This window comes from Triticum dicoccoides, chromosome 3A (assembly GCF_002162155.2).
Source record: "Triticum dicoccoides isolate Atlit2015 ecotype Zavitan chromosome 3A, WEW_v2.0, whole genome shotgun sequence".
NCBI classification, from domain to species: domain Eukaryota; kingdom Viridiplantae; phylum Streptophyta; class Magnoliopsida; order Poales; family Poaceae; genus Triticum; species Triticum dicoccoides.
The window spans coordinates 28,494,503-28,505,903 of record NC_041384.1 but is presented as its reverse complement, the minus strand read 5'-3'; the positions used below and the strand labels follow the sequence as shown (position 1 = coordinate 28,505,903).

The 11,401-nt window shown below is 42.9% G+C and overlaps 1 protein-coding gene across 1 annotated transcript; it reads left to right on the top strand.

Annotated features, from left to right (window-relative positions):
- The first annotated feature begins 10,872 nt into the window (after window positions 1-10,872).
- LOC119273762 lies at window positions 10,873-11,355 on the top strand. The gene has a single exon (XM_037554812.1). The coding sequence runs from the start codon at window positions 10,873-10,875 to the stop codon at window positions 11,353-11,355; it is 483 nt and encodes a 160-aa protein (XP_037410709.1).
- The last annotated feature ends 46 nt before the right edge of the window (window positions 11,356-11,401 follow it).

Below are 11,401 nucleotides of genomic sequence, written 5' to 3'. Positions count from 1 at the left end.
CCTCCCGTGCTGCTGATAGCTTAAAAACCCGCGCTACTACTAGGCTTTTCCCTAATAGTGTACCCCGTGGATGCTATCACAGAGGCTCAAGATTGCCACCTTATGGCGCAATGGGGGCACCTCAAAGTCAAGGCAGCTGTCAGCTCTGTTGCACCTCGTGAACCCGCCGGCACTTTTCACTGCCTTCCTATTCCACAAGGCTATGCGTTGTGACGGTCGATGAAATAACGGAGGGATTTGAGGAGCTCGAGCTTGACCACCCTACCGGTGAAGGGGAGACTCAGCTGGGTCATGCTCTGAAGACTCCATGTCTATGGCAGAAGGAGCTCATCAACCTTCCGAACTGGACGCCTCTGCCTCCTCCTCCTCCTCCGGCGAGTAAGGGCACTCCGCCTCCTCCTCCGGTGAGTGATCAGGGTACTTCGCCTCCTTCTCCGGCTGCTCCGGCGCGTGGCGGCACTCCGCCTCCTTCTCCGCCTGCGCTGGCGTGTCTGAGCAGTCCGCCTCCTCCTCCGCCTCGTCAGCAACAGCGGAAGACAGCCGGCGCCGCTCCGGCTACTCCAGCGCGTCGTAGCACTCCACCTCCTTCTTCTCCGCCTCGTAAGCAACGAAAGAAAACAACCACAGCCGCTCCGGCTGCTCCGGCATCTAGCAGTACAGCCAGATGCGGGAGGCAATACAGATTCGGTCCATCTCTCAAGCCTCTAGAGCAGTTACCATACGAGATGACCGAGGAGGAAAATGCGAAGATCTGTAAAGCCCAAGTGAAGGACTTCTTTCAAACGCAAAGAGCTAAGAAACATCCACCTCCGGAGGAGAAGATAGATCATGTGAAAGTTCAGCGCACTATCGATGCCCTGAAGCGACCACCACCTTCTCCACCGCTAACCAAATGTGATCGCATTCTTCAAAGTTCATATAAGGAAGCATCCTGGTTGGCAAGTACTTGCAATGATCGAAGGTTAGCAGAAAGAAGAAGTGGGAAAAAAATCCCTAGCTCGGCGAACCAGCGAACAAATCATGCCCCCCGCTCAAGGTGTCTAGCGATATTGTCGCTAATCATGTAAGGATGGTGCCCGGTACCAATCCTGGAGATTACCTGCCCGATGATGCACATTTTGATATAATGGAGGTGGACGAATTCAAATACCGGCACGGGAAGCCTCTCGTCAAACCTGGTCATCCTCCTCTAACAACGATGATGCGAAGATTCCATGAGTGGTACATGGACACCTGCAGCAAGTCTGGGAAGGATACTTTGATGCTGAGAGTTAAAAAGGAGCACGACCTCGTTGGAATTGATCTGTTGTCTGTTCCATTTGAGGAGTTCTTCCAGTTTTTCAATCAAAAGGCCATCGATAAAATAATCGTCACTTGCTACTGTCTGTAAGTACTACTTCTGTAATTAAGTCTCTATATATAGCTCAGCTATTTTATTGCATGTGTATATAAGTATCCTCACTATATTATGCAGATTGAAGATAGCCGAATGCAAGAAAAGACAAATCGGTGATATTGGGTTCATTAACACAAATCTCATAGATGAATGGAATGTTAAATATGATGCCAAACAAACCGAGGCCAACTTGCTATGATCATTGCTTCAAAATCAAAACAAAGATAAAATACTCTTTCCTTAGAACTTCAGGCGAGTGTTACTGTCTTGTGCATATTCGGTTTCCATTATTACTCGAGGTTATAGTAATATAATTGATGAGTTATGCACGCATGCGCAGCTTCCACTTTATTCTGCTAGAGATTAAGCTTGAGTAGGGACTAGTAACCGTCATAGACGCGAGATGAAAAGATCCCGAGGAGTATGCGGCCATGACTACAATGCTCGAGAAGTAAGTTCAATCGATCATTATCGCACCATATCGGCAACTTTGTTCATTTCTTGATATCAAGTAATTGTTTTCTTTGTCTGGCAGGGTTTGGAAAAAGTTCACCGCACAAGCTCCGGGACTGTCGGGGAGCTGCGATTTACACGCATCTCCCAGTGATTCTAGCTAGTTTCATCAATACCATTTAGCATGCTTGCTTATCAGTATGATTGACCTCTATTTCTTGTAAAGTGGTTGTGGCAGGAACCCGGGAATAATTACTGTGGATACTACGTTTGCGAGTTCATCCGCCACATGACCTGTGAGCGGGGCTACTCTAGAAAACAACATGATGTGCGTAAGCAATAATATTCACAATTTTATTTTATTACCATCATTTGTGTTGAGTTTCATTCATATATATATATATATATATATATATATATATATATATATATATATATATATATATGTATTGACCCCCTTCTTCAAATTAGATGTTTCAGATGCGGGATGAACTCCTAGCACAAGATCGCATGCGAGCAATTCAAGACGAATTGGCGGGATTCTTTCTTGACCACGTCATTAATAAAGACTGAGAATACCATGTGGAACTCGAGTTCAGATGTTAGGGGATTGTAAGAGATCTTATATTGTATATATGTAGCCACTAGCGTCAGATAGATATACGAAAACTTGTTGTTCGACCAATCTCTTGGAGAAGGAGAGGTCGATCACTTCTCTCTATATATGTTCATGACGATCTTCTGTACTTGATGGTTTCCTTCATTTTCTTACTAGCTAGCGTGTCGAGTCCTCTCTATACATATAGTACATAGCGTCGACTAAACACGGAGATAAGAGATGACACTTCTCTCTATTAGCTACCTAACATAATACATGAAACCCCTAAATTAACCCTACAAAACCCCCAAAACACCCACCCCCTTTCAAAAAAAAACCAAAAAACCCAACCCCTGAACTGCTGACGCGTGGATGCCTTTTAGTCCCAGTTGGTGCTACCAACCGGGACAAAAGACCCTCCTGCCTGGGTAAGCCGCAACGGCCACCTGGAGCCCCATCTGTCCCGGTTCGTATAAGAACCAGGACTAAAGGTATTGGTCTTTGGTACCAACCCTTTAGTCCCGGTTCCGGAACCGGGACAAATGGGCCTTTTTCTACTAGTGTTCCCCTCAAGAATGATGGCTGGAACATGTATATTTAATTAACTGGAAAATATCTTGAATGCCATTAAATTTTTTGTGAGGGGTAATATCACTAACTATTTTAAATAAACGACTTCTCTAGTTCAGCCCGGGCAAACACTAGGAAGAGTTTGATCCAGTTTCTCCCTCGCAGAATATACAAAAGAAATCATCATAAGAAATCCAATTGTTAGATCTCCCATTCAAATTAATTAAAAAAAGGACTCCCAGGGAAATTACCGTACATTCATATTATTTCTAGTCTAGATCTTGGACCAACCCACCAAGAAGTACTTGGGGGTTGTTTGAAGAATAATAATAGAGCTTCTTTCTAAGACAAAAAAAGTCTATCATGTGAATATATGTGCCAATATAGCAAGAACACTCATTCTTCGAGCATGTACACAGGTGTTTAATTTGATGAGTGTTCATGTAAAAAATGTTTTCCTTGCTTCATGTGTGCTTGCATAAGTGGTTCATATATATGCTGGAACAAACATAGATACCGCACCAGAAAAGTGATCATCCGTATCAAACTAGCGGTTCCCCTTTATTGAAAAAAAACTAGTGGTTCCCTACTTTTAAAGTGGCTGCATGCTTTTTAGATACAAATCACTGTATCTAAATAGGTGATATAATTTTCCAGAAAGCTTGTGTAATTTATAGTGCCTTTAAAAATAGGCTGAGAATAACTACAGAAGTATGTGTAATTAATTAACCCAAGAATAACTCAAAAAGCACCACGCTATTTAAAAGAAGGGAAAACTTCCCTTTTGTAGAATATAACACTGTAATTCTAGTTATTCCTGGGCAAGCACCATGCGGTGTTCAATCCAATTCCTCCTACACTGAATATACAAAGCAATCTTCATCATGAATGATCCAACTGTTTGATTTCTCACGGAGATTATCTTACTTTCATATGATTACCAGTCATGCAAACTAGAAATGAACCACTTGATAATAGATAATCCATAACAAGTTGCATCTAACTCCAATAATTGGGACTTTTGGTGGATAGTCAACTTAACGCATATTGATATGTAATTAACTTCACTACATATCCATGTCCATCCTTATTGGCGCTATGTAATTTGTCCCCAATCCAATTCACGTTCCCCCCTTTCTATGATGAATGTAACCTGCCTTTAGTTTCTTCTTATTTAAGCATATGGTTATGTGGCTGAGCAATCATTTCTCTATACCAAATCAAAATAGGAAAGAGAGCAATAGATTATTCCACCAGTTTTGTAGGAGAATAAAGGCGGCTGCACATGGGATAATGCGGCAACGGAATTGTGACCAGCCATTTGTTTATCCACATACCTAGTAATGCACACATATAAGCCCTCCTGCCAAATGATGTGCCTTCTTTTCTAGCTAGGTGCTCATACATTTGTGACATCAAGTTTGTTGATTTCCTTGTTGGTCGAAGTTGTGATTTCCTACATGGGAAGGTTACCGTTCATCAATCCTTTCTCCCCCGCCCAGAACACTGCCTCTACTTATGTTCTGCCCGGTTGCTCTGTTTTCCCTTTCTGTGTGGATTTCAATCAGTCTTCTCAGCTACTGACACTGAAAGGCACTTGTGATAGTGTATGTGAGGACGTCAATTTGGTCAGAGCATCCACATATTTTGTTGATGGATGTGCGGTAGGAAGAAGGTCCTACTTCTCCATGAAGCTTTGATTGTAGATGCTTTCATTAGCCAGTCACCATGGTTGCTTGCTTGTGCTTTTGCTGTAGCTGCTTTCTTTTTGTGTCATACAATAAAGTGAAAGAAAGTATTATGAAACCACAGCTGAGTCCCCATTTCTTCTCATCTTGTTAAGCGGATGTGTGTGACTTCACTTTCTTTTTTCTTGTCACACTCAGTCTTCCTTGTCTCAAGGCTTGAAGTTGGTGCTGTTGTTGAGAGCTCACTTATTAACTTTAGTTAGCCTGATGTCATGATGTGCTTCGATTTCTTTTGCTGACAAGTGGCACATATGTTTGTGACATCATATTTGTTGTTTCCCCCGGAGGTTAATGACGTCATGTACATACGACGAAAAAACCAAATCATTTAGAAACAAGATAAATTATGCGAATGAATTACAGTGTTATGGTATTCCATGGAGAGCCTGTTCAATGAATAAAGGGGGTGTTTGTTTCCAGGGACTTTTTTGTGTAGAGACTAGAAAAAGTCCCTCTTAGAGACTTTTTTATCAAACGGGAGGGACTTTTTAGGGACTAAACTAGGCATTTGGGACTAAATGAGGAAGACTCTCAAGGAGAGTCTTTTTGAGACTTTTTGAGACTTTTCCAACAATGCCCCTCCATGCACCTATTGGCCCGCCATCCCATGGTGTTGTTTGATTGTTATTTTTCTATATACTAGGGGCAACATGGTCATTTAATAGCCTCTAGGAAGGGACTAGGGACTTTTTAGTCTCTGGAAAGAAACATGGAGGGACTTTTTAGGGACTAGGGACTTTTTAGTTGGGACTAGAAAAAGTCCTAGGACTAGAGAACCAAACACCACCAAAATGTGGTCCCAGATGTTTCCAGTCTGATGTTCCCATGTCATGAGCCATTACCAAATCTTGTGGACTGATAGACTGAATTATTTCCTCAAAAAGCATCGGTGCAATAAACGCAGCCTACCATTAGTTGAATTTGCTAGGTTATACAAAAATAGTAAAAATCATCCCGAGTGAGCTCTAAACAGCCCTAAGATGACTCGTACTAGACCTAGTTTCAGACATCCATGATCATGACTCAGGAGTCATGACCACAGGAGACCACAAAGGTACTCCGTTGTGACTCAACTGTTGGGTGGACAATTGTCCCCTTCCGCACCCATGACCATGATTTTTTCAAAATTGTCACGTGAAAGACCAGATTGTTAGGCATATAGAAGACGAAAATTAGTCCACCATGGTGTACAAATCTAATTCATTTCATGAAGGTCCACTACTTCAGAATAGTCTTTTTGTGATGGTCCCCTCACATGGATGACTAAAACATTAGTGATAAGCTTAACCATAAAAGGAATTATTTTATGGGTAATTTTCATACATTCATTTGTGGAAGACACTTCTTTCATCCCAATCCATATGGCGTTCTCATTTTCTAGAATTCAACTTTGAACATCAATTATAGATATAAATAATATCAGAGTAATGTGCACTGTATTGAATTGTGTGGCTTATCTGCCACAAAAATTACAACGTTGAATTTGTACTTGAAAAAAAATTAATGGTTTAAGTTTTGTAGAACATAATATATCTTTAATTCGTCAAACTGATGGTCAAAGTATGGCGTGAAGGCGGCCCCAGGGAACCTATCATAGAGCTAGTAGCCCCGTGGTAGGACAAAATATTCGGTAAGAACAACGACAGAGGGACCATGGCAGGCGACGGGAGCACATGTGGGAGGAAGATGAGGAAAAAAAGGACAAGAGAGCACCCGACTGTCACCGGACGCTAACCGCGACCATCAGATGGAATACTGTAGCATCTTTTGGCTGGTTGCGGGGACACCTCTAGAGTCACTTGCCCCATGCTTCAGAGTATGTCTTAGATACTCCCTCATTTTTATATACAAGGCCACAAACTCAAATTACAGGTATCAATGTAAAATTTAATGTCTGCTTTGAAAGTCAGTTTTTCTTTTTGTTTACTGGGATCATTAATACCCCACATGCATGCAAGAAAAATGAGTGGAGGAAGTAGCTGATTGTCATTATGACTGCATGCATGCAACTATTAAACAGGTTGCTAGTACGAGAAAATATGATTAATTTTGCCTTGATTATTGTTGGTGGCCTTGTATAGATGCAAAATGTATATTCCATAGTGGCCTTGTATATAAAAATGGAGGGAGTATGTTATTCCCACTTTGCCACATGCTTTTATGTATAGTTCAGAAAAATGTGAAAGCATGAATCTTTCTATATGTATTCATGTCTTATAAGCTTTAATTAGGTGATATAGGTTTTAGATTACACATTATGTTAGCACTAATAGTTTCTCCTCGAGAATAACGGTTAGAACATGTATAATTAATCAACTAGGAAATACATCGAAAACAATAGCTATTTTAAAGAAAGCATTGGGCTGAGTTTGATTCAAATTCAGAAAATTTAAAGGAAATCTACCTTAAGAAATCGAACCGCTTGATCTTCCAGGGGAAATGATCATATTTCCTAGGTTTTCTACTCTATATGTTGCACGAACAAACTAAAATTCAACTTGTAGATAGTTCTAAGTATTAGATCCCTGATCGAGCTTCTTTCAAATACAAGAAGAATATACATCCTGTGAACACTTGTCTACTTAATTATATGAGTGCCTGCGTTAAAAACAATTTCCTTTTGTCATCTGTGCTGGCAAAAGTACATGTGTACAACTAGTGAACTTCTCATGACTAACCGTCAGATCATATAGCGAAATATAGATACTCCATCAGAATAGTGATCACCCTTATCACACTAGTGCTAGTGGTTCCATCATTTTAATAGTGCTCACATGCTTTTATAGTACATACCATTTTAAAATAGCTAAAACAATCAACATATATCCTTTTCTGATAGTTAATTAGGTCATATACCTATCCACAAAGTGTGCATTAGGTTGGTGCAAAAAAAATACTTTTTTTAGAACAACTCCAAAAGTTAGTGTGGTTAATTAAAGGAAGAAGAGCTCAAAAAGCACTACACTATTTAAACTAAGGGACAACACTTCCCTTTTGAAGAATATTAGTCCAAACTTTTCTAGTGTGGCCCGGTCCTACTCAAATTCGATCCTATGCCTCCTGCAGAGAATGTACAAAAGAAATCTCCATGATGGAAAAATGCAATTGTTTCATCTCACACAAAGATGATCTTATTTACATGGGATTACTGGTCAAGGTCTTGAACGAGTAAACCAGAAATTAACTACTTGATACTACATAATCCATAACAAGTGGCATCAGTCTCCAATAATTCGAACTTTCGGTGGACAAGCACCTTCAAAGATTGAGATCAAGTTAACTTGTTGGCGCATACCCATACGTCCATCCTTGCTGGCACCCTGCAATTTGTCCCCAATCCAATTCTGGTCCCCTACCAAGAATCTACCTTCCCTTTTGGTTTCTTCTTGTTTAAGCATATATCGGGTGGCTGGTCAATCCTTTTGCCACATCCAGTTAGAAGAGAAGGGAGAGTAGCACATTCCACTAGGCTTGTAAGAGAATAAAGGCAGCGGCATATCAAGTGCGGTAGCCAGTAGCAATGGACAGGTTATTATCCTTTTGTTTTTCCATATATATATATATATATATATATATATATATATATATATATATATATATATATATATATATATACTACTAATGCACTCAGATATGCCCAGGTGCCAAATTATGTGCTTTCCTTTCTATTTCCTGGCAAGTGGCTCATATGTTTGTCAAATTTGTTTATTGTCTTGGATTTTCATGACGTCATCTCCCAAATGAACTTTAAGATGAGTTAATTAAAGTGTTAATTAGAGTCCCTCACTTGCTAGATAGTGAGCAGCACTATTAGCTGATCCCTGAACCCAGCTCACCTTTAGCTTCCTGAAACTCCCTAATCCTCCATCAGATACTGAATCAAAGGCCCGGAGGCTGACAAGTTCTTGTCGCTGTTGTTTAGCATCATAACCACACCTTTGCAATCAAACTCTATATGGATCTTTCCAATTTTTCCTCTCCCTTGCTAATTCCAACCCCAACCACCAGGCCTGAATCTCCGCTACTCCAGGGTCCGTTGTCGACGAGTAGCTGTAGCTAGCCCCCACTTGATATTCGCCGCCGATTATGGAACAGAGATAATTAAAGTGTTAAGTACACTAACAGTAAGGTGTCACCCTGAATATCAGAGAGCATTCTCCTTAAAGACTTTGACACTAGTCCCAATCCAGGTCAATGGTCTTCCATGAAAAAGCATGTTCAAATTAATGGACAAAGTGTAGGGTAGACGCATAAATTGTCAGTCTCTCGCGTTCCACGACTCTGACCCAGTCCAAAGAAGTGATTGATTATTCTGACAAGCAAAATATTCCCCTTAAGAACACCATGAGGCATGAACGCACAATGAGGCATGAACGAGAGCAATGAACACCGAGTTGATGGGCCATGCAGATTGCAGTCCTTTATGCATTGGCAAAAGTTTGGTAGCATCTTCTGGATCTCAACTGTGCTTTGCTTGCCATGAAAATTCCGGCAAAAAAAACTATGTTTACAATGAACCTTGGTAGTCTCTTTGTTTGCCAACTAAATTTGGCAGAACGCCAATGCCATGACTAAATCCTGCTTGTCTTGCAGATGTGCGGGCGTTCCAGCAAGGCAGTAGGTATCACGAGCAAGGTGCATCAACAAGACGGGCCAGCCGGCCAGGCATCATTTGCCCAAACTCAAATAGTCCGGGGGAATCCTGGAAACATGCCTTGGGGCCACATGCCCTAGGAGAGACTATAGTGTCTACCTTTTTTTTGAAAAGGAGGATGACCCTTGGCTCTGCATCAGAGTGATGCATGCAGCCATGACCAGTATCTACCTACAGCCATAAGGTGTTAGCGACCCACCATCCACTATCGCCTTGGTCATTCTGAGAGAATTTTCTCGTGGCCATTGTGACTACTTGCTTACCTTTGTTATTTTCCTTACGATGAAAAAATTTGGCAAACGACAAACGTTAGGATAAAATTCTACTTCCTCCCTAAGCAAATATAAACGCTCTTATATTTCTTTCTTTACAGAGTGAGTGCCTTGAAGGAGTCGTGTTCCGAGGAGTGCTCTGTTCCGAGATGAATGAGCAGGGAGAGAGAGAGAGAGCATGGATGACCGTCGTGCCGTCCACAAGGCAACAGGCCACCCATTTCCAACCGCCCGCGGCATCTTTGCTGCCTCCGGAATCGATCGTCGATACTGCCGCGGCGCGGCACCGCCCGCCACGATGTGTCGCGCTCGCTGCCCACCATCCTGATTTGACTAGAGGGAGCACGACCCCGACACGATAACACCACCATCACTGTGCTCAAGACGGAGCTGTTGACCCGAAGACACGCCTCCCGGTGAAGAGAAGACGCGCTTCAGAAGGTGTTGGACGAACCTGATCTCTGTAGATCGGGACCGGCACAGGGGTGGCGAGGGAGAGGTGTGAGGGGACGTATCTGGTGCACCGGGGCAATTGGTGCTACCGGTGCACCGGACTCCATTGCACACTCAAAAATGTTCGAAAAAATCCGGACAAAAATTTAGTGCATTGACACAACATCAGTGTAAGTTGTCACAAAAATTCAAATCAAAATTCGAAACATTGCTCGAGATACAAAAATGACAAATTTTACATCAATGTGCTAATGGGCCAAAATTAAAGCTCAACTTGTGTTATGTACTATTCAGTGTCAAATTTGTCATTTTTGTATCTCGAGCAATGTTTCAAATTTTGATTTGAATTTTTGTGACAATGTACATTGATGTTGTGTCAATGCACTAAATTTTTTTACAGATTTTTTCGAACATTTTTTAGTGTGCAACATGGGGCTGGTGCACCGGTAGCACTAATTGCCCCGGTGCACCAGATACATTCCCAGAGGTGTGAACCCGGACTCTGCTTTTCCTAGGCCAAGGCTCCACACACGTCGCCCCAGCACCCGGAGCATATATACCCCTACCACCACCACCACCACCACCACCACTACTCGAATAACACAGCCAGATAAGCCTCCTCGGTGCACCTCCAATCCAGATAGTCTTGTCCTCCAGTCTAGTGCAAGTGCAAACAAAGAAAACAGAAAGAGTTAGACACTAAGTCGAATCGCCACTCGCCAGCAAGAATGTGCTTCGAGTTCAGCTCCTGTTTCGGCGGCGTCATAAAGGACGACTACGGCGGCGAGCGGTCCAACCAAGGCGGCTGCAGCGGCCGTGGCCGCGGCCACAGGGGGTACCGCGAGAACGGGAACGGCTACAACGCCGCTGCCGCCGACCACAAGCCGGCTACGGCCTACGACCATCAGCGGGCTCTTGATGAGCATGGGCGCAAGGCCCACGCCCACCACGACGGCGGGGTGAAACCTGACCACGCCTCCGTCGTCGCTGCCACCGGTGGCCACGGCTATTACGCCGCCTATATGCAAGACAAGGCCCACGAGGCGCCGAAGCTTCCTGCGTGGCACAACAATGTCGTCGACGACGCCGGCTACGCCTACAACTACAACACAGCGCGCCTCCGCCACCAGGCTGCTCCTGATCATAGGGAGCACGCCGCCATGGATTACCACCACTACCCAACCACTACTACCACTCTCGTAAGGTACTAGTCGTTAGGATTAGCTAGCATGGCCGTTAATCAATCAGTCCCTCCCA

What these genes read in the sequence shown, in the direction of transcription:
- LOC119273762 (XM_037554812.1), top strand. Translation starts at nt 10,873, where the DNA reads ATGTGCTTCGAGTTCAGCTCCTGTTTCGGCGGCGTCATAAAGGACGAC.